General features: G+C 45.2%; 2 protein-coding genes across 13 annotated transcripts in view; one reads left to right on the top strand and one right to left on the bottom strand.

Moving 5' to 3' along the window:
* Positions 1–27,284, bottom strand: part of CCR8 (C-C motif chemokine receptor 8) — a 138,629-nt gene that overhangs the window by 49,314 nt on the left and 62,031 nt on the right. Inside the window, exon 1 of one of the 9 annotated variants that reach the window (XM_061396005.1) lies at positions 400–1,116. The exons of the other annotated variants lie outside the window; for them this stretch is intronic. The gene's annotated coding sequence lies outside the window, so the exon portion shown is untranslated. Of the gene's footprint in view, positions 1–399; positions 1,117–27,284 lie in introns of those variants that run through there. 9 annotated transcript variants of the gene reach the window in all.
* CX3CR1 (C-X3-C motif chemokine receptor 1) lies at positions 3,717–17,875 on the top strand. 4 transcript variants are annotated; one of them, XM_061396007.1, is made up of 3 exons: positions 3,717–3,875; positions 12,656–13,058; positions 14,757–17,875. In XM_061396007.1, the coding sequence occupies exons 2-3, from the start codon at positions 12,921–12,923 to the stop codon at positions 15,840–15,842; spliced, it is 1,224 nt and encodes a 407-aa protein (XP_061251991.1). In that variant the 5' UTR covers positions 3,717–3,875; positions 12,656–12,920; the 3' UTR covers positions 15,843–17,875. The 4 variants fall into 4 exon arrangements, with proteins under 4 accessions (XP_061251991.1, XP_061251992.1, XP_061251993.1 ...); XM_061396008.1 differs by having other exon boundaries at positions 3,718–3,875; positions 12,656–12,891; XM_061396009.1 differs by lacking the exon at positions 12,656–13,058 and having other exon boundaries at positions 3,721–3,875.

Below are 27,284 nucleotides of genomic sequence, written 5' to 3'. Positions count from 1 at the left end.
ATAAGGTTAGTTAAAGCTTCCTTTACCCAGTTCCTGAGCCTAAGTTTCTACTACTCCCCACATGAAAGTGAAAAAAAAGTGGAAGTGTTAGTTGTTCAGTCATGTTCAACTCTTTGTGACCCCATAGACTGTAGCCTCTGTCCATGGGATTCTCCAGGCATGAATACTGGAGTGGGCTGCCATTCCCTTCTCCAGGGGATCTTCCCAACCCAGGGATAGACCTCAGTCTCTGGCATTGCAGGCAGATTCTTTACCATCTGGGTCACCAGGGAAGCCCGCTCCCCACATGAAAGGCCAATAAATTGAGAGACGAGGTGTGGAGACAAGGAATAACAGCTTCATTTGGAAAGCCAGCAGACCAAGAAGATGGGTGACCAGTGTCCCAAAGAGCCTTCTTACCTGAGTGAGAACTCAAGAGTCCTTTTATACTAAAAGCAGATGGAGTGTGGCTGGTTATTGCAGACTTCTTGGTGCTGGCCAGACCCTGGGAGGCATGTGATAATCCTTTGTTCTTACAGCTGGCCAGGTAGGTCTTGTAACAATGTACCTCCAGGACAACGGTTATTCTCTGTCCTGCGTCTTTTTATCTCTATATGAATGGGAAAGTGTTTCACCTTTAAAGGTCAAGCCTGAAAGGCAGAGCCTTGAGAAAGGGCTATTATGTATATTTCTGGCTGTAGGCATGGATCTTTTACAAGGTGCAGAGCCAGCAGAACTAAGCACAGCAAACAGAGCACAGCGCCGAGAGCCAGAGGACTAGGTCCAATATGGCGCCAGACGTGCTCTCTGTTCCAGCTCACCTCCGTCAGCGCCCATCCCACGATCCTGTAGGAGAAGGGGTGACGGCCATTCTGGCTACCTCCTACCAAACAGGTGTGAAGATGGGGTGGTCGTGTCATGCAAATGGCCAACTTGGGGCTGGAAGTATTCCTGAGTCCCAGGCTGGGCATGAACAGTTTGAATCGTGGGGATGTGGATACCCTTTTCATGGCCCGGTTGCAATACTTAGACAAGCACTTGAACATACACATAAACTTGGAATAAGGCTGCCCATGATGCTCTGCCTATGACCTTTATATCTTCAAAAAAAGAGGATTATTTTCCCCCTTTGGCCACCCTTGAGATAGCTTTATTAAAGCATTTCCTTTCCAACAAGTGGCTGTCACCAGCGTAGTGAAACCAGAGAAGAGCAAGAGTCATCATCAATTATCTGGTAAGAGGCTTGACTCCAAACAGCAACTTAATATTGCCTGACACCTCACAAGGCCAAGTCTGCTTTTCTTCATGCCGTCAAATCTCTGGAGGAGTGAGTTCTACTCAGGTGTGGGGAATCCATGGCCTTGTCCTGGCTGATTTATCAGAGGAGTAAGTGTTCTGCAGTACCTTGTATGGTCCTGTCCACTTAGCAGCAAGTCGATGCCCAGGCCCTTGTTCTCTCCAGGTTTCAAGGAGGACTCGATCCCCAGGCTGGAGGGGGCGCTGTACCATCTTAGTTGGGTAGGTGGATGTATTGGAAGCAAACTCATGAACAGAAGTTCATACAGTACCCAAATCTTAACATAGTTGGTGACTGCTAGGTCCTTTAAGACCTCTACAGATTCTCCTGCCCAGGCAGACACCTGGAACAGTTTACCACACAGTATTCCTGAGGGCTTACTTCTGGGAGCCACTCTAATCCATCGCAGGGCAACTGGCAAGGCCTTACTCCAAGTTAGTCTCCTGACTTATTTCAGCAGCGGTCACTTTCAGTATGTGATTCATTTCCTCAATTTTTCCTGTTGATTGTAGTCTTCAGGATGAATATAGTTGCCAACAATATGCAATGGTTTTAGATACCTGGTGGGTTATACTGGAGACAGAAGCAGGCTCGTCGTCACTTTGAAGGGTGTAGACGATCCAACTTGGAGAAAGAGTTCCTTAAGGAGGGTTTTAACTACTTCATAGTTTTTCTCTGTCTGGGTGGAATATGCTTCCACGCATTCTGAAAAGGTGTCCATAGGGAATTCCCTAGTGGTACAGTGGTTAGGACTCCATGCTTCTACTGTTGGGGACATGGGTTCAATCCCTAGTCAAGGAACTAATATCCTGCCTGCTGTGTGTGGTGCGGCCAAAAATCAGAAAAGAAAAAGTGTCCACAAACATGAACAAGTATCTGAAGTTTCCTGCAGCTTGAGGCTTTTGAGTGAAGTCCATCTGCCAGTCCTCAGTGGGACCGGCTCCTCTGTATTGCGTTCCCGCCTGGGGGTGTCTAGCAGCAGTCTGTGGATTATTTTTGGCACACATTTCAGCATGGCCAAAGGCAGGGAAAGGTGGCCTGAGACTGAGGCCAGGGAGAGACTGAGAAAGGAAACGGGGCAACGGACTTCCTCAAACACCAGGTGGCCACCCAGCCTGTGGCACTGCAGTCCCACCACAGCTGGTTCTGGATGGGGAGAAGGCGAGGTGGAAGCTGACGGAGTAACCCCACCCTGCGGAGACCACAGGAGACCCAGGGGCGTGCTGGGCGCAGGCTGTGAGAACAGTGGCGGCCAGGGAAGGCCTTGGCGGGTGGATCGTGTCACTGACCACTCAATGAACATGTGTGCTGAAGGCCCACTGGAGCCAGAACCTGGTCAGATCCTGGGATAAAGACAGACCAGAGGGAGGCTTGGCCTTAAACATGACTTAGGCAAGTAAGGAAGTAGCGGGAAGGCAATGCAGCCGAGGTGACTGAAATTAAGTCAGAGAAGCAGCTGGCCAGGGTGGGGAGCAGCAGCATGGCCCGGACATCAGGGCCTGGCCAGGTACCACATCCCGCAAGAGCAGCCTGGGCCATTGCCCTTCAGATACAGAGCTTGGGCTTGACTGCAGGGCACAGGGAACCACCAAGTGCCCTGAGGGAGGTGAGGGGAACCGTAATTAGTAAGTATCCACCAGGAGCCAGGCACTCAGTAGGTGCTTTCTGTATCAATGCCTCTCAGATTCATTGTGTTTATATCAAACTCCTAAAAATTTCATTAAAATGCAGTCTCTACGTTTCATATCTTATAATAACCTATAATGGAAAAAAATCTGAAAAAGAATATATATGTATGGATGGATGTATGCGTAACTGAATCACTTTGCTGTATACCTGAAACGCTGTAAGTCAAAAACACTTTGATAGAAAAAAAATTTTTTTAATAAAACAATGTAAGCATATCTTGGAAATATTGTGAGTTTGGTCCCAGACCACTACAATAAAGTAAATTCACAATAAAGTGAGTCACATGAAAAAATACAAAAAATACAGATACCTAGAGATGACTTTTCTTTATTGCAAATAAAAGCTTAGAAGGCATCAAAAAAAATGCAGAGTTTGATTCAAGAGGACTGGGGTGGCGGCGGCCTGAGGTGCTGCATCAGAGAAGCTCCCAGCTGGGATCACACTTTGAGAAGAAAAACTGTAGCTCATTTAATCTGCACCCAAGTGCTGTCCGGTAAGTATTATGGGCTCCCTTGTATTAGCAGGAAAACCGAGGGTCAGTTTCTGGGCCTCCTGAAGGCACATCATTAAAGAGAGCTACTCTGTTCCCTGCCCGTGGCCCCGTTAGAGAGGTAACACAGTGCCCAAGTAAACACACTCCCTCCTAGCCCCTCTGGGTCTGCCCCAGGCTCTTCCGAGTCTCTGACTTCAGACCCTCCCATCTCAGCTGGCCTCTAGCCTGGAGCTTCTCAGCCTGCAGCGGCATCTAAAGATAGTCTGCCTCACAGGAAACCAGATACTATTGGCTAACTTTGCAAATAAAGATGCCCTCAGAGGAGAGGGAGATACTCTCTGACAGACTGTGCGTGGGACAGGAAGGCTGACGGGCACATCGCCACCTCTCGAGGCTCCCTCCCCAGACCCAGCCCAGGTAGGAGCGGAGGGCTTATTTCACACCTGTGGGCGCCCTGGGTGAGGCACTGTGGTCAGAGGTCAAAGTGGGCTAATGAGGCTGGTTTGCTTTACTTGCCAACAAGGGAGACCATTTTCCAGAGGATCTTACAGCCTAAATGTACTAGGGCACTTGGTAGTGGGAGATAGTGACTGATTAGATCACTTATGATGTGCTCAACATGGTGAAATATGATTAGAAGTATTAGTAATTACGTTTCAGGGGCATGGAGAAATGCTCATTAAAAAAGCATCATTTAAAATTGCATCTGCAAGCTATTATATATAGGGTGGATAAAAAACAAGGTTCTACACTACAGCCAAGGGAACTATATTCAATATCCTATAATTAACCATAATGGAAAAGAATATATACATATATGAATCACTATTCTATAGCAGAATTAACACATTATGAATCAACTACAATAAAAGAAAAAATTAAAAGGTAAGGTTGTATCTGGATGATATTGAGGAATTACTGTTAACTTTCTAAGGTAAGAAACAGCATCAAAGTTATTATTATCATCATCATTTTTTTTCTGGCCATACTGCAAGCGTTGCGAGATCTTAGTTCCCTAACCAGGGATTCAACACAGCCAGGGTAATAAAATCGTGGAGTCCTAGCAAATAGGACCACCAGGGAACTCCCATTATTATTATTATTGTTAACTTTCCACATCTGTTTTATGCTCCTTCTCTATGTATTCCTAAAAAGACTTTTTTTTAATAGGAGCAGTAAGAATCCACTGTAGAGTCTGAAGCATACACATACAATTTGTATTTTTAGGAACAAAATAAGTAAAATGGACAGCAAGCCCTTAATGATCTTTCCTTCTGGCACTACCTTATTCTTGACTTTCTGTTCAAAAGTGTGTTGTCTTTTCCTTGTCTAGGTCTTTATTTTTTTTTCCTATAATTTAAAAAATATATATTTCTTCTTTCTTTCTTGAGTTTTTTCTTTCCTTTTTCTTCCATGCTTTTTTGCACCATCTGCATTTTTTATAATGAGCATCTACTGTATTTATAATGAAAACCATTTTAGTAATAAATTGCTGACAGACTTTGATGTTCAACATTGATGTATGCTTTTATAATCACTGTGAGGACATTCGGGCTCAGAAGGTTTGTGTCATTGGGAAACATCATCTTCATTAAGAAAGTATGAGTGGACATACATGTGGGTGAATTGTGACTCTTGGTAGGGAAGAAAACCTATACAACATCTCTTGTTCCTGTGCCCTTTTGTCTTTTCCCTAAACCTATGTTCATTTGAAAACATAATACACTCAAAGGACAGTGTGCAGGTCAACAACTCATAAACTGATCTCCCATCTAACCATCATCCAGGCAGCAGCAGAGAACCTGACCAGCCCCCAGCAGCCTCCATCAGGTGTCTCCGGATCGCCACCCCTGCCCTCCCAGAAATCACCCCAATCCTCACCTTTATGGTCATTGATTCTCTCCTTGTCTTTGTAGCTTTACAAGGATTTTAACGCTTTACATGGATTATCCTTGCGTGTTTCTCACCTTCACATATGTGAATTCATACAGTAGATCTATTTTTTTGGTTTGCATTTTAAAAATGCATTCATACTGGGACTTCCCTGGTGGTCCAGTGTTTAAGGCTCCATGTTCCCAATGAAGGTTGCATGGAATCAATCCATGGTCAGGGAACTCAGGTCCCACATGTCGAATCAGATCAGTCACTCAGTCGTGTCCGACTCTTTGCGACCCCATGAATCGCAGCACGCCAGGCCTCCCTGTCCATCACCAACTCTCAGAGTTCACCCAAACTTATGTCCATCGAGTCAGTGATGCCATCCAACCATCTCATCCTCTGTCGTCCCCTTCTCCTCCTGCCCCCAATCCCTCCCAGCATCAGAGTCTTTTCCAATGAGTCAACTCTTCACATGAGGTGGCCAAAGTATTGGAGTTTCAGCTTCAGCATCAGTCCTTCCAATGAATACCCAGGACTGATCTCCTTTAGGATGGACTGGTTGGATCTCCTTGCAGTCCAAGGGACTCTCAAGAGTCTTCTCCAACACCACAGTTCAAAAGCATCAATTCTTTGGAGCTCAGCTTTCTTCACAGTCCAACTCTCACATCCATACATGACCACTGGAAAAACCATAGCCTTGACTAGATGGACCTTTGTTGGCAAAATAATGTCTCTGCTTTTGAATATGCTATCTAGGTTGTTCATAACTTGTCTTCCAAGGAGTAAGCGTCTTTTAATTTCATGGTTGCACTCACCATCTGCAGTGATATTGGAGCCCAAAAAAATAAAGTCTGACACTGTTTCCCCTGTTTCCCTATCTATTTCCCATGAAGTGATGGGACCAGAGGCCATGATCTTAGTTTACTGAATGTTGAGCTTTAAGCCAACTTTTTCACTCTCCTCTTTCACTTTCATCAAGAGGCTCTTTAGTTCCACTTCACTTTCTGCCATAAGGGTGGTGTCATCTGTATATCTGAGGTTATTGATATTTCTCCTGGCAATCTTGATTCCAGCTTATGCTTCTTCCAGCCCAGTGTTTTCCATGATGTAATCTGCATATAAGTTAAATAAGCAGGGTGACAATATACAGCCTTGACGTACTCCTTTTCCTAGCCAAAAAAAAGAGCATTCATACTATAGGGGATGTAGATGTATACACAAAAATGTTTATGCAGCACCGTTCACCAAGGTCTCAAACTGAAAGCCACCAGGGTGCACCAGCATAAAACAAATGATAACCGCGGGACACTCACACGGTGCAATCCTATTCAGCAGTGACAATGAACAGACCACAGCCACCACAATAACATGCATGAAATACAACCAGAAACGCTTAGATGAATTTATAGATAAATGCAAAATTGGCCCATATTCAAAGGGCACTTATCAAATGCACCCCATCACTTTTCTTACACTCTTGTTATGAAACAATAATAAAAAATTCACAGAGACTGTATCTTAGACATTTTTACCTCCACAGAAACAAGCACAGTACCTATTGTTGGGGAAACAGAATGAAAAGCAAAATATCTGACCCAGAAAATCCTCTCCATGAAGATAGTAGAGAAAGAACTCTGTCATTATTTTTTGTTTGTTTGTTTTAATTGGAGGCTAATTACTTTACAATATTGTGGTGGTTTTGCCATACATGCACAGCTATCAGCCATGGGTGTACATGTGTCCCCCATCCTGAACCCCCCTCCCACCTCCCTCCCCATCCCATCCCTCAGGGTCATCCCAGTGCACCAGCCCTGAGCACCCTGCCTCATGCATCGAACCTGGACTGGCCATCTATTTCACATATGGTAATATACATGTTTCAATGCTATTCTCCCAAATCATCCCCGCCTCGCCCTCTCCCACAGAGTCCAAAAGTCTGTTCTTTACATCTGTGTCTCTTTTGCTGTCTTGCATATAGGGTCATCATTGCCATCTTTCTAAATTCCATATGTATGCATTAATATACTGTATTGGTGTTTTTCTTTCTGACTTACTTCACTCTGTATAATAGGCTCCAGTTTCATCCACCTCATTAGAACTGATTTAAATGTATTCTTTTTAATGGCTGCATAATACTCCATTGTGTATATGTACCACAGCTTTCTTATCCATTCATCTGCTGATGGACATCTATGTTGCTTCCATGTCCTGGCTATTATAAACAGTGCTGCGATGAACATTGGGGTACACGTGTCTCTTTCCCTTCTGGTTTCCTAGATGTGATATCCAGCAGTGGGATTGGTGGGTCGTATGGCAGTTCTATTTCCAGCTTTTTAAGGCATCTCCACACTGTTCTCCATAGTGGCTGTACTAGTTTGTATTCCCACCAACAGTGTAAGAGGGTTCCTTTTTCTCCACACCCTCTCCAGCGTTTATTGTTTATAGACTTTTTGATAGCAGCCATTCTGACTGGCATGAGATGGTACCACATTGTAGTTTTGATTTGCATTTCTCTGATAATGAGTGATGTTGAGCATTTTTTCATGTTTGTTAGCCATTTGTATGTCTTCTTTGGAGAAATGTCTGTTTAGAAGAACTCTGTCATTACTGAATAAGAATTAAACATCATATGCTTCACAGGCAAACCGCTACACGGTAGTAAAGAGACACAAAAACATCTCACTTCAGATACAACTCCTTAGACACTCAAGACACTCAACAACTAGAGCTCAAGTCAGGGAACCTGACAGTCACACACAGTTCATCCCAAGTTCAGCATGGTCATCTGTATTAGCTGGCTTCATCCGTCCAGAGGAGAAACAAGCTTCTCATCTCTTTCTCATCAGAAGTAGTTGTGTAACTTGGAGCCAGGTTCCTGCCCAAGTCAGGCTCCTCTCCTCCCCCTGGCACTGGGAGTCTGGCCACCAACATGTGCATTTCAAAGAGATGGGTCCCAGCTGGAAAGCTGCAGAGGAAATGATCACATGTCCAAGAGGGGAGAAGGGACTCACAACTATACATCTTCTAAAGTAAATGCTCTAAGAAAAAAGAGACAAGGGGACTCTTCTCCCTTATTTTCAACAAGGAGAATTAAGCCTCTTATTTTTAATTTTTACTTGTCCTTATGCCAGTGTATGGTAAAGATACTTAATAGATATTGACTTAATCCACAATTAATTAATGAGTGAGTCCATGTCTTCTTCAGTTATTAAAAAAGGAAAATCATAAAGCATTTCTTTTCTAGATTTCACAGTTTACTTTGACAGAGATAAATACCAGTAAGGACGCTGCAGAGGAAAGCAGAGGGAGGCGTGGCCCAGAACAAAGGCGGGTTCTGTGCAGGGCCAGCTCACGCACGAGCACAGGGGCCTTCCCCATGTATGGTCTTTTCCTGTTACTGGTCTTGGCTTGGGGTGTGCATTTGGCTTGTATAAAATGCTGGGGGGTGGTCATGCCAAGTCCTTCTAGGTTGATGACTTGCTGGAAGAATAGAGTCACTCAATGTAGTGCATGGAAGATGCGGTGTAAGTTGTAAAATGTGGCCACTGCCCCTCAGCATGGAATTCAAGGCCCCTCCATCTGCCTGATTTTTGCCTTCTCAGCCTTCGCTCTCTCTGAATCCTAAGGAAAGGTCTCTTATAAAAATAACTATCATTGTAAACTGGAAAACCACCAGGTTCTGAAAACACAGGGGCTCAAAGAGCCAGGGGAGTGGACTTGGGGTCAGACTGAGAACCTTCCTATTGCCCGTGGTGAACTCCAGATTTGTCAGAACCCAAAGTTAACTGATTCAGCTCTCTGTCTCCAAGCAGAAGCTCATCTGAATGCTGGGTGCCTGTGAGCCCAGAAGCTTCGCAGGTTGCTGGGCAGTCACTCTGTGGACACGAGGCTGCACTTCTCCGACCCAGGACTCATGCTGCTCTTTTAAGACTGTTTCCTTCTGTTCGGTCCTTGGAAAACTGATGATCCAGGGCTGACCGGGCTCTCAGAGATGGTCCAGTCCAGGGTTTGCATTACCCACATCAAGGCACTGAGGCACAGCTGGGAGGGAGATGCTCAGGGTCTGCCAGCTGATCTCAGGGTGTGTGGACCCCTATGAAGTATGCAGCTCTGAAGAGCAACTCTGCGTATTTGAAGGCAGGAAAGAAGCTGATCCTTTAGCTTTCAACCTTTTCTTCTCCAGAGAAAAGGATCTAAATTTTCTCACCACATTACTGAGAGTTAGATTCTGAGGGTCTGACAGTGAGGACCACCACCTGGTCACAGCTGGAGAGGCAAATAATATCTCCTCCCCCTCCATTCCCCACCTGCTATCTCACTGCGGGTCAGCCTTCTGGGTCCCGAGTCTAAACCCAGGAACAGTGCTCAGGGTCACATCATGAATTTTATCCTTTAAAGGAGGGGGGGTCACCTCTACTATTTTCCAGCTCTTGTTCTAGAGATGTGGCCTGCAGTAACCTGCAGAATTTCCCTCCAAGAGGAAAAACCCAGTGCAGGGCAGGAAGCATGGCTTTGTGAAGAGACGCATCTGGCTTAAAATCCTGGCTCTGCTGCTCCTTTGATAAGTTACTCAAGTCTCTCTGCTTGCTGGTGGTTATTTTGCAGTCATTTCCCACGAGGTGTTGTGGCAAGAATTAAATAGGGTCTTGTGTCTGTAGCATGACACTTAGCGGGTCCCCAGGAACGGCAGCCTTCTCTCCTTCTAAACCAGGGCTTTCAGAGGATAACCTCAGGTTCTGGAATGTCAAGAGACAGTGGCACCCACGTGGGGAAAGTCGGGATCCAGGATCAAGCAATTCCTGAGTTTTGTTTGGTCCAAAAGAAAAATACTAAGCCTAACAATTGGCATTAGACTGAACCTCAAACCCTTCTGTACTCAAGGGCCGAAAAGGCCATGAAAAGAGAGCAAGGGAGGTAAACAAACAAGGCACATTGGATCTAGAAAACGGTAAGCAGGACGTGAAGCCAAAAGACAGGGGGAAGCAACACGAAAAAGACGTTAGGGAGAAGAAAGGGGATGGAGGCCACCTAATGAGAAGGAAGTACAGAAAAGGGAAGCTGGTTGGAAAAAGTGGGTAATAATGACCAAAAAAAAAAAAAAAAAGGTTAAAAAATAAGTGAGCAGGCCAAAGAAAAGGAAGTGACCGGAGGAAGTAGGACAGGATCAGCAGTAGAGCTGGCTGGGTGTTTTTTAAAGCAGGTTCTACAAAATTCATTTTTACATGACTAAGACAGCCATGTGTACTCAAAGCTCAGCTTCTAGGTTTAGCCCAGACTCTCTCAGCTCAGCATCATTTAGTAAAACGTTGACTTAACAGAGCAGAGGGTGAGGAGGCCCAAGTATAGTTGGGGGGATGTGTGTAGTGCAGCCTGGGTTAGTGCGGTGGGACTTATGCTAATGCTTCATTCCAGCACCCATCCTTCCCCTGGCAACCCCATCTACATGGATGTCACTTACTACATGCTGCAAGGGCTTATTGCATTGGATTCTTGCACTTGATTTCTGGCCCCTCAGGGGCCAGGAGGCCAGTGTCCAGCCTGAGTGAAAGTCAAGTAGATCCCTGACAGCCCTCTGACCCCTGGGCATTGGCCCCACTCTCATCTGCTGCCAAGAGTCCTATCTTCAGGTTCCTGGCCCAGGGCTGGAACATCTCAGAGGACCTAGAAATAAAAGGTCCTGCTTGGGCTCACCTTTCCTGAAAAGGTGCCTGGATAAAACTATCAAGTTCTAGACACTTGGTGTTATTTAAGCCTTACTACAGTTCTGAAAGGAAAGTTCTGTATTTAATTCACTGCCCTGCTGAAGGGCTCCTGGGATATTTGTGATGAGAGGTCAGGGGAGGTGCAGCAAGAGCTCAGGGGAGGCCAGGATGTCTGAAACAAACAGGGGCCAGGGGGCAAGGAGGTGCCCGGTCCTCCTCTCTCCTTACTGGGCGCCTGGCCCAGGGCTGCGATGTGTGTGCCTGTGCCCTTCTCGCCTGTCTCCTTGCTCTTCAGTGATCCAGAGACACCTTCCTGAAGATTAGTAGGAGGTCCCTGTGTATGAGACACAGTGCCAAGAGAACATGAGACCCAGCACGTGCATATTTGGCAAAAATCAAGTCAATCTCAGACGGGGGCATGTGAAGAGCTCCAGACGGCAAGTCTTAGGACAGACAGATGGAATCACTGACTGAGTGTGAAAGACTCCCCGTGTCCCCCCTTGCCCTGCAGATGTCCCCAACCCACCACTCTGCACTCAGCCCCCAAGTGTGGAAGGACAGGGGCAGGAAGGGTGGTGATGGGGAACAAATGAGACAGGAATCACGGACATCCCACTGTGTCCTCGTGCGGCCCCTCCCTATCTCTGGCACCAAGGTGCCCTTGCCTCGCTGGGGCTGCCCTTGACCTGCAGGTGTTTGCCAGGTGCCCTCTCCGGGAGCAATGCTGCAGGATCACTGGGCGGAAGGCAGTCTAGCCAGGTAGGAATGCGGGGTGAGAATCAGGGAAGGGGGCAGTGTCATCCTGGCAGACGTCTTTCCTTTTCTATGACTACAGAACCCAGGACTTTTTGTTATTGTTAATAATTATTATTGAGAAGAAGAGACCTAGCCCTGGCAGAGGGGGCCTTCTCTGCTCTCGTCTTTCAGGTTTTACTCCTGGCACTGGCTGTGGAATTTTGGAATACTTGGAATTTTGAGGTTCAGGGAATTCAGAGAACTTGGTCGCACAGTGTATTGGGAGAAAGGGAAAATTCCTGGGTGACAGTTGGGTCACTCCAGCTGACATGTTTCTAGAAGTGGGTGGGCAGATTTGACTGAGAAAGTCTTGGGCTCTCGCAGCAATGGTGGGAAAGAAAGATTCATTTTGTGGCTGCACTTCTTTTAACAATTCTCTCCCCTAAAAGGACGGACTGTGGTAAAGAAATGAAAATAATTAGAAGTGAAAAGTCAAAAGAAAGAATTAAACAATGTTGAATTTCCAAGTGATTCTGAGGTGTGGCTTTTCTAGCATCTTTTCCTCCTGAGCCCATCCCTCCCACCTGCTTTGCAATAGCAGTTTAATGAACAGTCTGAAACAAATCTTAAGCACAAACACAGGCATCAAAAACTATGCTCTGAGGATGAAGCAGCTTCTAATTTGTGGGAAAAGGATTAAATATTTCTGTTTTCTGAAAAGAGTTTATTTTGTATTTTGTTTTCTATTAAAATGTGTTTAGTTTCCAAAAAAAAAAAAAAAATCAAGTCAATCTAAAAGCAGCAAGTTCCTGGGCTTTAGGACTGAATACAGGCCCCGAAGAGACATAAAATGACTTTTATTGTCCTTGGACTCCTCTCTAGGTCAATACTGCCAGCTCCTGACACTGGGGGGAGGAGGAGGAGGAAGAGGGGAGCCAGCCCCAGCATCCCCAACAAGGACTTGACTGTTTGCTATCCTACGAGCTCCAAGTCCGGGAAGACGGGCTCCTGCTGCAAGCCACTTGCACCACACGACTGCTCCCTGCCTCCCCACATTTCAGCTGAGCATCTGACATCTCTGTCACTTAAAAATGGTTGAACATCAGCCACTTTATACGGTTCAACTTAACTTTTATTGATTAAGGTCATGGCTAGAGGATCCTCTCTGAGAAAAGGGCATTGTAGCCAAGAGCAAAGAGCACACACTTTCCTGGGGCTGAGGACTCCATCCCAGCCTGAGATGGCCCAGGTCAGAAGGCCTTGGGCCACTTCACCAGCAGGCTGGGTGAGACAGAGAAGTAGATCAGCATACCAAGCTGAGGCTGGGAAGGGAGAAGCAAAGGGTGGGTCCTCCCTTTGGCAGAGACACCATCTTGGTACAACCAGCATGAAAAGGGTGTAGCAAGGTGTGGAAACTCCCTTGGTTAGAGAAGTATGAGCTTTGGTTTTAGCTGTGCTGGGAGACAGGCAGTGACAAGCAGAAGGTGTGTGCTGAGGTTTCTGAGAGCCTGTCTCGTGGTATCACAAGGAAGAGGAGGGGCCCCAGAGGTCCATCCATCTGCGAAAGGATTCCCCTTGCAGACTCTGGAGTGAGTCCTGGCTGGGAGCCTGGCTGGGAGAAGGGAGGATGGGCATGTGTCACTTCCCAAACTGAGAAATGTCTTGCCTTTCCATTCCTGCCCAGAAAGAAACAGGAGAAGAACAGTAGGGGAGGGTAGGCCACACTGAAGTGCAGGACTGGTAATTATTATTAGCCCCTGGAACCTGAGCTCACAGGCTAACTGAGCCCGCCCTCCATCTGGGATCCATTGGCCCCTTCATGACTGCAGAGGCCTGGATGATGCTGGCACACCCTCTGCACTTGTAGGATGACTGACCATCCCAGTTGACTTAGAATTTAGGGGTTTCCGAAATGTGAGGCTTTCAGTGCTAAAACCAGAAGAGTCCTGGCCAAATCAAGGCAAGGTAATCACCCTAGAGTGTCTGACTCTAGGATTATTCCTTAAGGAAGGAATAACAATCCTTAAGGATTATTCATTAAGGAAGAGAAAGACTTGGTTCATAGAGGAAGAGGAAAAGAAATGGCTCGCAAAAACAAAGACAGGTCTCTGGGTGCAGGTCTGCCCAGGGCTCTGCGACATCTGAGACCTCTCTCTTCAGTCTTCAAGCAGGAGAAACAAGAGTCCAGAGGGTAGAGAGGTGGAAGAAAGGAAGGGGGTGGAGAATGGCACTGGGGAAGTTTGAAATGGAAGTGTGAATTATGGCACCAGTTCAGCTGGTAAAGAATCCGCCTGCAATGCAGGAGACCCCAGTTTGATTCCTGGGTTGGAAAGATCCCCTGAAGAGGGTTAGGCTACCCATGCCAGTATTCCTGGGCTTCCCTGGTGGCTCAGTTGGTAAAGAATCTGCCTGCAATGTGAGAGACATGGGTTTGATCCCTGGGTTGGGAAGAACCCCTGGAGGAGGGCATGGCAACCCACTCCAATATTCTTGCCTGGAGAATCCCCATGGACAGAGGATATATGGCAGGCTATAGTCTATGGGTTGCAAAGAGCAGGACATGACTGAGCAACTAATACACACACCACCCCATCCCTCTCCTCCTTGCTTGCTCATGGTCCTCTCTCACCCATCCACACCCTGGTTAAGCTGGCTACCTTTCAGATAGACTTTTGAAAATCAAAGAAAAAAATATCTGTCTCAAGCTTCAAAAGACTGACGTTCAAATGCTAACTGAGCCATTTACTGTGTCGTTTCTGGCAAGTCACTGAGCATCTCAGAGCCTGGTTTCCTCTCTGCCAGAGGGGTCTGTTATAGCCTCCATCACAGAGATTAAATAAGGCCGCACACAGGACACTGGGAGATGCACTGGTCAGACACCCAACCAAAAGCTTGTTTCGTCTGCCTTTGTACGTAAGGAGTGGAACTACAACTTTGTTTCTCTGAGAACTCATGCCATTACTTGTCTTCCTTTCTCATCCAGGTGCTCACCATGCACACCACCCTCCCTGAATCAACTTCAGAAAACTTCGAGTATTATGACTTTGCAGAAGCCTGTGATATGGGGGACATCGTGGCCTTGGGAACTGTCTTCGTGGTCATACTCTACTCCCTCGTCTTTGCCTTTGGCCTGGTGGGAAATTTGCTGGTGGTGTTTGCCCTCATCAACAGCCAGAGGTCCAAAAGTATTACTGACATTTACCTCCTGAACCTGGCCTTGTCTGATCTGCTCTTTGTAGCCACCTTGCCCTTCTGGACTCACTATGTGATAAATGAGCAAGGCCTTCACCACGCCACGTGCAAACTCATCACTGCCTTCTTCTTCATTGGGTTTTTTGGAGGCATATTCTTCATCACCGTTATCAGCGTCGACAGGTTCCTGGCCATTGTGCTGGCTGCCAACTCCATGAGCAACAGGACCGTGCAGCATGGTGTCACCACCAGCCTCGGCGTCTGGGCAGCTGCCATCTTGGTGGCCACACCGCAGTTCATGTTCACCAGAGAGAAAGAGAACGAATGCTTTGGCGACTACCCTGAGATCCTGCAGGAAATCTGGCCTGTGATCCTCAACACGGAAATAAATTTTCTTGGCTTCCTGCTCCCCCTGCTCATTATGAGTTACTGTTACTTCAGAATCATGCAGACATTGTTTTCCTGCAAGAACCACAAGAAAGCTAAAGCCATCAGGCTGATCTTTCTGGTGGTCGTCGTTTTTTTCCTCTTCTGGACACCCTATAATGTCATGATTTTCTTACAGACACTCAATCTCTATGACTTCTTTCCCAAATGTGACGTGAAGAGAGATCTGAAGTTGGCCATCAGTGTGACAGAGACAATTGCATTTAGCCACTGTTGCCTCAATCCCCTTATCTATGCATTTGCTGGAGAGAAGTTCAGACGATACCTTTACCGTCTGTACAGGAAATGCCTGGCTGTCCTGTGTTGCCATCCTGACCACCTCAGTTTCTCTTCATCTCTGTCTGAATCACAAAGGAGCAGGCGGGAAAGTGTTCTGAGCAGCAATTTTACTCATTACACCAGCGATGGAGATGCGTCCATCCTTCTCTGAAGGGATTCCAAAGCTGTGTCCCTCCAGCAAGGCTGGAGTTTCTGAGTTGACACTGAATAATGAGGATAGATTTTAAAACTTCTTACACGCAAGAAACAATGAATCCAAAGCTCCCAAAACAATCCTAAAGTATTTTCAAGACTTGTGCTCAAAATTTGAATGATAAAGAGTAGACATGGCTCTTACTGCCAATGTCAGGACTTCCTTGCTTATAAATGACCGAAATTCAACTCAGACTAACTTAGCCTGAAAAGAGGCAGTAACATTCACCTTATAGCATGGGCAATGGGTGGTGAGTCCTCAGTGAGAGAAAACTAGAGACTGAGTCTAACTAGCATGTCCTCTGACTCTCAATTCTCTGAGTGGTAAGAGAGATCCCAGACTCACATAACACATCTTTGTCATCCGAGAGGGAGTGAGACCCATCCCCCTCTGAGGCCAAGGTTGGGAAGGGCTCTGATTGGCCAAGTTTGTATCAGATCTTCATCCCTGGACCACGAGATGGTATCCACAGGGAAGAGGTAGACAAGATGGCAGCTTCCATTCCAATATTGTGGTTGGAGATGCAGGAAGATGTATTTCCAAAGAGCTGAAGGTGTGGGTGCTTCTTTGATCAGACTGAACAAGAGTTGCCCACCAACTGTCCTGGGTGTCTGGCCCAGCCTCCCTCCTGATCATACTGGCCAGCACACAATGTCAGACTCTTCTTCATTAAACCCTTTCTGTCATATCCCCAAACCTACAAAGGTTCCCCTAGCGTACATTGTATCAAGTCCAAACTCAAATGCCTGGCCTCCAAGATGTTCCATCATGCAGTCCCAATAACAGATTCCCCAGCGCCTTCTTTTCTCAAAGGACTCCAGCTCCCGCCTCAGGCAGGTCTCTTCCATCTGGTCACATGCATCACCACCTGATCCAGAACCCAGGGGAATAAACAGAAAAGAAACACTGGCCCAAACTGAGAAGGCATGGTTTCTAATCTCAACTCTATCACTTATCCACTGGATAACTGGGGGCCAACTGAGCTTAGTTTCCTCATCTGTAGAATGGAAATTATAACTCTTTTCATGTAGGAAGCATGCAGCATGAGGAGCCAGCCTCCAGCTCTCACAGATTCCAACCCTCCTGCCAGGTTCCCAGACTTCAGCCTTTCCCCCACCCGGCGCCATGCTTAAGTAGTGCTGTTGACAGAGCTTGGAAAGGCCTCACAGGTTCTGCTTGTGATGCAGCCCTTGACACGGAGAAGGCTGCCTCCCACAGTAGTGCTCAATGGACACTCCTGGATATACAGATTGATAGGCTTTCCTGACTCAGTCCTCCCAGGCTGCCTGGACCATTTCCTCCCAATCAACTGGTGACAACCCTATATGGAGAGAACCTCATCATTCATGCCACTGCCAACCTGAACAGCCCGAGTCCCTGGAACAGCTTTCCCTTTCTCAGTTAATGTTTGAGATGGTCTGAAACTTTAAAGCTTGAAAAACAATTGTGATGATGCTAAAGAAAATATCACCTATAATCTAATCACGCAATATCTTCATGTGCCCACTGGACCTTGTTCACAGCCTCACGTGTTTCAAGTTGCAGTCATAGTGTACGGACAGTTCTATAATCTGCTTTTTTCTTCTCTCTCTTAACATTAGGCCACAGATAACGCTCTGTCTCTGCACAGTTTTGTAATGATCATTTTAGAAGACTCAGCCAGGTTGTGTACTCACTGAAGGCATCTGACTCATTGCTGTATTTCTCACGCCTTGGAAGTCAATGTATTTGTTTACCCAATGACAGAATGAATTACATTCCATTAAGATCATGTACTGCAACTTATCCTTACCCTGTTAATAAGCACTTCATGTGTTTCTAATATTTAACAAATACATATTTTATGGCACTTTTCTGTGTAATTTCCTTTCTCCCCTTCAATTACTTTGTTTGGATAAATTCCTTCCCATGGGGCTAACTGAGCCAAAGAGCATGGGTACTTCTTAGCCTTTGACACATACATATGGGACTAATAAACTGCAAAACCTTTATTGAGTACGTATTATATATAACACGTGAGCTCAGATCCAGAGCTGTTCCAAAGATGAGTGTGATAAGGCCGCTGCCCTCAATGCTTAAGAGGCGTTCAATGTTTAAATGCAGAACTCAGAAGTTAAAAAAAAAAAAAGCATACTCTTACATTATTTGGTAACACAAGAACAAGGACACCTGACCTGAGTCGTTAAGGATCTTAAGACCCTAATCTTAGAACATCTTACCTGAGTCTTAAGATCTTGAGATTTTAGGAGAAAAGTCTGAGAACAGTGAAAGGCATTGGGAACAGAGTATGTGGTGGGATGCTGCTGGAGCTCTGGCTCAGACAACCAATGGAAGAGGGTGTTCTCAGGGTGTTCACAGTTTCATCCCTTATCACCTGATCCTTGTCCCAACTGTTGAATCATGAAGTTTTTCATTAAAAATTTAACTTATTAGTGGACTCCTAAGAAAAGAGGGAAAAAATTCTTTTGTCTTGAGGAACAAAGAAGAGAGAAAACACTTTTATTTCTAGAAGACAATTAGATTTGTATCATAAGAAACGTTCATTCATTTTACTAAGACAGAATAGGGAGAAAATTAGGAAGGTCATTGAAAAGCCCTAAATAGCTGTGATGCTGGTGTCTAAGGAAAGGAAGGCACATCTGAAAAGGACAGTTGACCCTAAGAGCACGGCTGAATCAGATCCACCACGGCTGCTGGGCTCTGGGCTTCCCCAAAGCAGAAGGGAACCCCAAACACAGATAGACGTCTGTGACTGTGTCCAGCAGACTGACTCTGTGACCCTGGGCAAGGTATTTGACATCTCTAAGGTTCAGTTTCCTCAGCTGGCAAATAAGAATAAAAACAGTGCCCACTTCCTGGAAAGATGATGAGGATTTAGTAAGATTACCTTCCCAAAGCTCACAACACAGGCTTGGAAAGCAAGGTCAGACAAATGGTGGCAACTACTTTCTTTTATTATTATTATTATCAGATTGGATCTTTCCCAGTGAGGAAACTCATACTACATTGCCCATGCCATCTTGCTTTTTCCCAGAATCACAGAAGGGTGGGTGGTCAGAAATTGTTGAGTACAAACCCACACTTTGCAGGTTAGAGAAAGGATGTCCAGAGAGGGCCAGAGACTGGCCCAAGACCAAACAGTGAGTTAATCAAAGAGGTAGATCCCTTAAGTCTCGGTTTACTGACTTCCTCCTCCTAATACAAATTTAGACCAATCCTATGGTGACTACAGTTAACAATACTGTGTTGTATATTTGTATATTTGAAAGTTGCTTAAACAGTTGATTTTAATATTTGAGAAACTTTTTCTTCTTTATTTATTTATTTTATGTCTTAGACCAGGCTGTGCATGGCATACAGGATCTTAGTTCCCTGACCAGGGATCAAACCCGTGCCCCCTGCATTGGGAGCGCAGAGTCTTAACCAATGGACTGTTAGGGAAGTTCCTAAGAGAGTAGATTTTAAAAGTTCTCACCACACACAAAAAAATTGTTAACTATGTGAAGTGATAGATGTGTTAATTACCCTTATTTCATAATCACTTTACAATATATACATATATAAGTATACATAGAAAACCATAAAGATTTCATCAAAAAATTGTGAGAATTAATAAACAAATTCAGTAAAATTGCAGGACACAAAATCGAAACACAGAAATCTGTTGTAATTCTTTCCACTAATGATAAACTATCTGGAAGAGAAATTAAGAAAATAATTCCATTAATAATTACATCAAAAAGAATATAATACCTAGGAATAAATTTACAATAGCCCAGATATGAAGGGGGTGACAGAGGATGAGATGGTTGGATGGCATAACTGACTCATGCACATGAGTTTGAGTAAGCTCTGGAGACAGTGAAAGAAAGGAAAGCCTGGGCTGCCATTGTCCATGCAGTCAGAAAGAGTCAGACACGACCTTGCAACTGAAAAGCAACACGCTCTTAAAACGACCATTTGAGGAAGAAGGTGGCTTCCCAGGAGCTTTGCTACCAAGACAGATGGAGAACACATGTTTTTGGTTACTGAGAAGAGCTATCATCTCTTATAATCCACTGCATCTGGCAGGCTTTCCATAATCGCTCTGTCTCTGCAACACTGTCCCTGAGCACCCAGGAGGAGAATTCTCTTCTGGCCTCAAAAAGCCAACAACCACACCTGGAAACTTGGCAACCCAACTCTGAAAGGTCCACCTTGGGTACCACTTCAGCCCTAGATAAAGTCCCATTAGTGCCCTCAAAATTGGGGCAGTCTGTCCCAACTCAGTAGCAAAAAGCAAATTTTCTTTTCTACCTGCATCTCATTCTCCAGGCCCATGAGGACCACTTCAGTTTCAACATGACTGTAATATTGTTTGCTTAACTTGCTGAGTTGGCAACCACATTCTGAGCTACCCAAGACCAAGTGAGAGGAGTAGGTGTTCACAAGTGTGGAAATAGCCCATCTCTCTTCAAGAGGCCCTCTGTCTTGAGGAGGGTTGAGATGTTTTCTTGAGGATGCATGGTGCCACGTTTGCTTCTGCTATATGACACATGCCGCTGGGCAACAGCCAAAGTTCCTCCCAGAGTTACATCCTAGACATCTCTAGAAACTGCAAAACACACTCAGCAGAAGAACGACTCTTTTACCCCATATTTTCTCATTTATTTAGGCAGATCCAAAAAAAGTTTTACTTCACATTTCTTTGACTAATGAGAAAGGCTGTTCAATTTTTAATGTGCTTGCTTTATACTCTTTGTCTTTTCCTAATTATCAAAGAGATGGACAATCAGAAAATACAAAGAATAAAGAGGTGTATACAATTTTTACATTACACAACATTCCCACCTCCTATAGATCAAACATTGTATAACACTGAGGTAGGTTCTACCATGTCCTTCTCTGCAGATACAATTTTTTAAATAAAAGCTTTGAGACCATAACATACATACAGTTTTAGATATTTTTTCCACTTAACATTATAGCATTAACATTTTCCCATGTATTAAACTCAATCATGATTTTAATGATTACACAGAAGTCCACATAGACTTTATCTAGGCAAGCCTCTACTGACGGGCGTGAATGTATAAGGAAAAGCATGGATTCCTCCCCCTCCTGTGTAGGAAAAATCCAGCTCTTCCCCACTATGTTTCTCTCCTGTGCATCTCCTCTAGTACTTACACAGAGCACTTCATTTCTGACACTTCTGATCACCAAATATATGTGGTGTTTTCTCCACATCTCTGTGACACCAACTGGGTATCTTACACTTTACTGAATAACTTAATTCTGACACTATTTACCTAGAGGTCCCACGGGTTAAGCGCTCGGTCCCACAAGACCTCTCCACTCCATTCAGAGGCTGATCACAAGCAGTAGGTCTCCAGGTTACCCACGAGTTCTGTCTCAGTTGACTGAATCAGAGGTTCCCACAGTCCCTCCTCAGGTTGGATTAAGTTGCTGGAGTAGCTCACAGAACTCAGAAAACATTCTTTATGTTTACCAGTTTATTAAAGAATGTGACGAAGGATACAGAGGAACAGTCAGATGAAGATGTACACGGGCAAGGGCCTGAGAGGGTCCCTAGTGCAGGAGTTCTGTTTCTGTGGAGTTGGGCTGTGTCACCCTTCTGGTACACGGATGTGTTCACCAATCCAGAAGCTCCCTGAACCCCATACTCCCGGGAATTTGTGGAAGCTTCTTTACTTTGCGTGATCAATTATTAACTCCATTTCTTTTCCAGTCCCCCTCCTCTCTCTGGAGGATAGGAGGTAGAGCTGAAAATTTCAAGCACCAAATCAAGCAAATTCTAAGGCTGGTCTTCAATGACCACCCAGCAGCCACGCAGAGTGTCTCACTAAATAAAAGATGCTCCTGGTGTTCTTATCACTTAGGAAATTATAAAGGGTTCAGGAGCTCTGTGCCCAAACCTAGACAGTATATTAAAAAGCAGAGACATTACTTTGCAGACAAAGGTCCATCTAGTCAAAGCTATGTTTTTTCCAGTAGTTATGTATGGATGTGAGAGTTGGACTATAAAGAAAGCTGAGCACTGGAGAATTGATGCTTTTGAACTGTGGTGTTGGAGAAGACTCTTGAGAGTCCCTTGGACTGCAAGGAGATCCAACCAGTCCATCCTAAAGGAGACCAGTCCTGGGTGTTCATTGGAAGGACTAATGCTGAAGCTGAAGCTCCAATGCTTTGGCCACCTGATGTGAAGAACTGACTCATTGGAAGAGACCCTGATGCTGGGAAAGACTGAAGGCAGGAAGAGAAGGAGACGACAGAGGATGAGATGGTTGGATGGCATCACTGACTCAATGGACACGAGTTTGAGCAAGCTCCGGGAGCTGGTGATGGACAGGGAGGCCTGGCGTCCTGCAGTCCATGGGGTTGCAAAGAGTCAGATACGACTGAGCGACTGAACTGAACTGAATCAAACTCCCAAGGCAATAGAAATAAAAGTATAAGTAAGCAAATGGAACCTAATCAAATGTATAAGCTTTTTCACAGTAAAGGAACCCACAAAAAAAAGGCAGCTTACAGGATGGGAGAAAGTATTGGCAAATGATGTGACCAACAAGGGCTTAATTAATTTCTGAAATAGACAAACAGCTTACACAATTCAACGACAAAACAAACAACCCAACTGAAAAATGGGCAGAAGACCTCAACAGACCTAACTGCTCAACATTGCCAATTATCAGAGAAATGCAAATGAGAAATGTAAATCAAAAATACAATGAGGTATCACCTCACACTGGTCAGAATGGCCATCAGTGATATCTCTTTAACAAATGCTGGAGAGGGTGTGGAGAAAGGGGAACCGTTCTACACTGTTAGTAGGAATGTAAGTTAGTAGAGCCACCATGGAAAACAGTGTGGAGGTTCTTCAGAAAACCAAAAGCCGAGCTGCCATACGGTCCAGCACGGAGTAGGTATGGCAACCCACGCCAGTCTCCTTGCCAGGAAAATTCCAGGCAGAGGAGCCTGGCAGGCTACAGTCCATTGGGTTGCAAAGAGGAGGAGCCCCAACGGCTAAGCACACACACACACATTATCCAGCAATCCCATTCCTGGGCACATAGCCAGAGAACACTCTAATCCGAAAAGATACTTGCACCCCTCCCTATGTTCATTACAGCACTATTCACAATAGTCAAGACATGGAGACAACCCAACTGTCCATCAACAGAGGAATAGATAGACAATGGAATACTACTCGGCCATTAGAAGGAATGAAATCACGCCACGTGCAGCAACAGGGATGCAACTAGAAATTAGCATACTAAGGAAAGTAAATTAGAAAGAGAAGGACAAATACCATGTCATATCACTTACACATGGAATCTAAAATATGACACAAACGAACCTACCTATGAAACAGAAACAGAATCAGGGACACAGAGCAGACTGGTGGTTGCCGAGGGGGTGGAGGCTGCAGGAGATGGACTGGGAGACTGGGTCAGCAGATGCAAGCTATCACACACGGAAGGGCGAACAGCAAGGCCTCACCGCACAGCGCAGAGAACTCTGTTCACTACTCCATGATGAACCATAATGGAAACGCATATTTAAAAAAGGATGTGTACATAGGTACAACTGAATCACTTTGCTGTAGAGCAGATTCACACAACATTGTAAATCAACTATTGTTTAATTAAAAGCCAAATACACAAAAGTGACCGATAACATCACAAAAGAAGTTATTTTAAGGAAACAGAGATGACTTAGCATTTGAGTTAAGGAGAGGCCATCTGAGACCTGCAAAGTCTACTGGAAGGGGTCATAGGAAGTTATTGCTGAATGGGTATAGAGTTTCCGTGTTGCAAGAGTTATGGGGAGGGATGGTGGTGACAGTGTATAACCCGTATGAGTGTATTTAATATTTCTGATTTGTACACCTAAAATTTAAGATAGTAAATTTTATGTGTATTTTGCCACAATTTTAAAATTAGGGGGAAAAAATCCCAACAAAATCTAGGAAGAGAAGAAGGTAATGACACTCTAAGAAGGGAAGGGTGTCTTGGAGGAAGAAGAAATAGGGATGAATTGGGTACCCCTGAAGTCCTTCTGTAATTTGAATGCTTAAAATATTGACTTTTATATGAGATATAAACAATCTGCAAGAGGCAACAAAGAATTAATTCAAGGTTTAGCACAGTTGGTTGCAGGAAGGTTGACTTTCAATGCATCCATTATCATTTTGGATACACTGGGATGCAGCCATCTCAATATAATGTAGAGCTCGGTACTTGCAAAATGAAAGAAAGAAAGAAAGAAAAAAACAAACATAAGCAACCTTATTTAAATCTTCATGTGTATACCTATGGCTGTTTCTTGTTGATGTTTGACAAAAAACAACAAAATTCTGTAAAGCAATTATCCTTCAACTAAAAAATAATTAAATTGGAAAAGAAAAAAAAATTCTCCAATGAATTCTTTCTGGGTTGCATCTCACAAATTATTTATATCTTATATGGCAATGAATTGATTAGAAATCCATACCACAATAACTTGCAGACACTCTGGATCTTGGGCTTTGGCTAGCAAAGGTGGTGCTCCAGTCAGTCAGGGAACTCCATTAGTACAACCCTAAGGACTCCTTGGCCTATCCAGGCAGCACTGTTTGGGGGTAAGAGGATGCCCAGCTGCCAAGGTGAGAAGCCTAATAACAAAAGGCTAATTAACACTTCCGTCGTTTAAAGTGCCTATTTCAAAAGTGCCTATTACTCCACTGAGAAGTAGAAAAGAGTTTCCACAGGTTCCCACGACCACATCTTCCACCGACCTGCAGATGTGCCATGTACTCTTCCTTTCCTCCAGGTAAGAATCATCCCTGCCCTTATCTAAAGCCAAACTCTTCACTTGTGTAAGAGATCCCTTCCCTCCTGCTTCCCCAAGGAGTGTCTTCCTGCATTTGTCTTGTTTCTCCCGCACAGTGAATCTCTTCTCTCTGCTGAATGATACCAGGAGGCCAGATACCTCTCACTTTTAGAGCCCTCCTCTTGATTCCATATCTCCTCCAGCTCTTGTCTCAAATCTCTTCTCCACTCAGAGATACTTAAGAGTTGTTTCCTGTTCCCTGGACCTTATTCTCTCCTTTCCTTTCTTCTTCCCACCCCTTTAGACACACGCTTGTCAAAATCACCAACGCTCTCCATGTGGCTCAATCCTATGGGCCACAGTCAGGCCCCACCTTATCAACCCACCAGAGCATTTGACAACATAGATCGCTTCCTCCTCCATTTGGTGCTGGAGATACCACTCTCTCTCCTCCAGTTCTCTGACCACCTCACTGCCTTTTCTTTCACAGTCTCCTTCACTGGTTCTTTCCGCCTCTCTGGCCTCAAAACATCACGGTCCCCAAGGTTAAGTCCCCAAATCTCTTCTGTTCTCTATCTACATTCACTCCCCTGGAGATCTCAGTTCATTGCAAAGCTTTGGACACCATCTCTCCACACTGATGATGCCCAAACATTTTTCTCCAGCCCAGACTCCTCCCGAGGCCAGATGTGAACATTCAATTCCGTAACAGCTTCCCTTGGACAACAGTATCTTACAGCATCACTGCAAAGCCATGCACTATTCACTGTCGCAGGAAAGGACAACTCCCTTCTTCCAGTTGCTCTGGTCAGAAAGCTCAGAGTCATCCTGGATGCCCCTCTTTCCAACACACCAGCAAGTCCCAGACAGACAGCACCTTCTGCAAAACCGATGCTGCAGATTTCTCCCCATCACTTCCCCCACTGTCCTCCATCCAACGTATTACCTTCCTTCTCCCAGACAACTCCACACTTCTCTCTGTTTCTACTCCATGGTCCATTCCTTACACCACATCCCGGGGAGTCCTCTTAATATCCAATCAGATTATGTCCCTTCTCCTCTCATGACTACCCAGTGGCTCCCACCTCCCCACTAACTCCCCAAACTATCTACTGGGAGGTTATTAAAAGACATCGAATATAGTGCCTTGTGTTACGCGGTAGGTTCTTGTATCTATTTTATATATAGTAGAGTGCATAGCCAGATGTTTTTTAACCTGCAAATCAAGAAAATAACTCTTAGCTACAATATATTTATCAAGGTCATTAATGTAAATTGCTCAGAGGGAGCAGAAATGACACTGCATTAATCCATCATTACTCAGAGTTAACAGACAGATGCTCACAGGCTGGGGAAAATCATAGGCAGCTGATGCCAATGCCAATTCTTTGGAGTTTTTATCACATTTGACTTGGCTACTTCCTAAAGGCATCCAGGTATATTACCCAAAGAGGTATGAACCAGTAAGACGGTACCAGATCCTTAGAGGAGGAGGATTTTTGAAATGCTTGGTCTGGAGATGGTACAACGGCAGCAGTGAAGAAGGTGGATTGTGTCTGAAGTCTCCTGTGCCTTCACCAGCAAAAGAGGAGAGCCGGAAACACTATGTACAGACTCCAGATACGACATCAGAGCAAATTCAGGAGGCATAAGGAGCCCAGGTCATCTTTCGGGAAAGTTCTATTTGTCGCCCTGGTCACTTTGGTCACTCCAGGCTAACAGACTCCCCCTCCTTCCAAGTATTACAGATGTCCAGTCACAGGGCCTGGGAGTCTCCAATGATGCCAGAAGGATGCCAAGGATGCCAGAAGGATGCCAAGGCCATCTTGCTTCTCTCTTGTCTGTGAAGATCCACCCTCCTCCCTAATGAACCTGGACTTGGAGGTTAGGCACTTTCTATTCTGAGAGTGTTGGTTTTTGGATATTACTTAACTGCTTTGGGCCTTAGTTTATTCATCAAAAAAAATGGGGTGGTGATAGCTATATTCAGAGGAGAAAAGAGACCGTGGTAAAAGTAGCTGTGATGGTTTCTAGCACAAGGCAGGGCCTCAAGCCAGGCTCACAACCCTTGTCCTCTGCTGCCCCAAAGTTTATTTATTCATTTATTTAACTTTTGGCTGCGCTGGGTCTTCGCTGCTGTGCAGGCTTCTCTCGTTGCGGCAAGCAGGGGCTACTCTCTAGTTGAGGTGCAAGGGCTTCTCACTGCGGTGGCTTCTCTTGTGGAGCATGGGTTCTAGGGTGCTCAGGCTTCAGTAATTGTGGCTCCTGGGTTCTAGAGCACAGGCTCAATAGTTGTGGCGCATGGGTTTAGTTGCTCCATGGCATGCGGGATCTTCCCAGATCAGGGATGGAACCCGGGTCTCCTGCACTGGCAGATGGATTCTTTACCACTGAGCCACCAGGGAAGCCCTGCGTAAACGTTTAAAGTCCCCTTCTCCCAAACCCCACTGGCCTTAACATCACTGTCTAGAAACTTGCTCATGTGCCCCTCAGTTCTCTTCCCTCTTCATTAGTGGAAAGGGGTGAAGATGCATTACCTTGAGACCTCACATGCACAGGTACTCCAAGTAACCCATGGTGATTCCCAAA

The sequence above is a fragment of the Bos javanicus genome, chromosome 22 (assembly GCF_032452875.1).
Source record: "Bos javanicus breed banteng chromosome 22, ARS-OSU_banteng_1.0, whole genome shotgun sequence".
NCBI lineage: Eukaryota > Metazoa > Chordata > Mammalia > Artiodactyla > Bovidae > Bos > Bos javanicus.
Note: the sequence above shows the minus strand (reverse complement) of the source record. Positions and strands in the feature narration are given on the sequence as shown.

What these genes read in the sequence shown, in the direction of transcription:
- CX3CR1 (XM_061396007.1), top strand. Translation starts at nt 12,921, where the DNA reads ATGGCTAGAGGATCCTCTCTGAGAAAAGGGCATTGTAGCCAAGAGCAA. An exon ending in CCACTTCACCAGCAGGCTGG is followed by an intron (nt 13,059 to 14,756) that starts GTGAGACAGAGA and finishes TTTCTCATCCAG; the next exon opens with GTGCTCACCATGCACACCAC.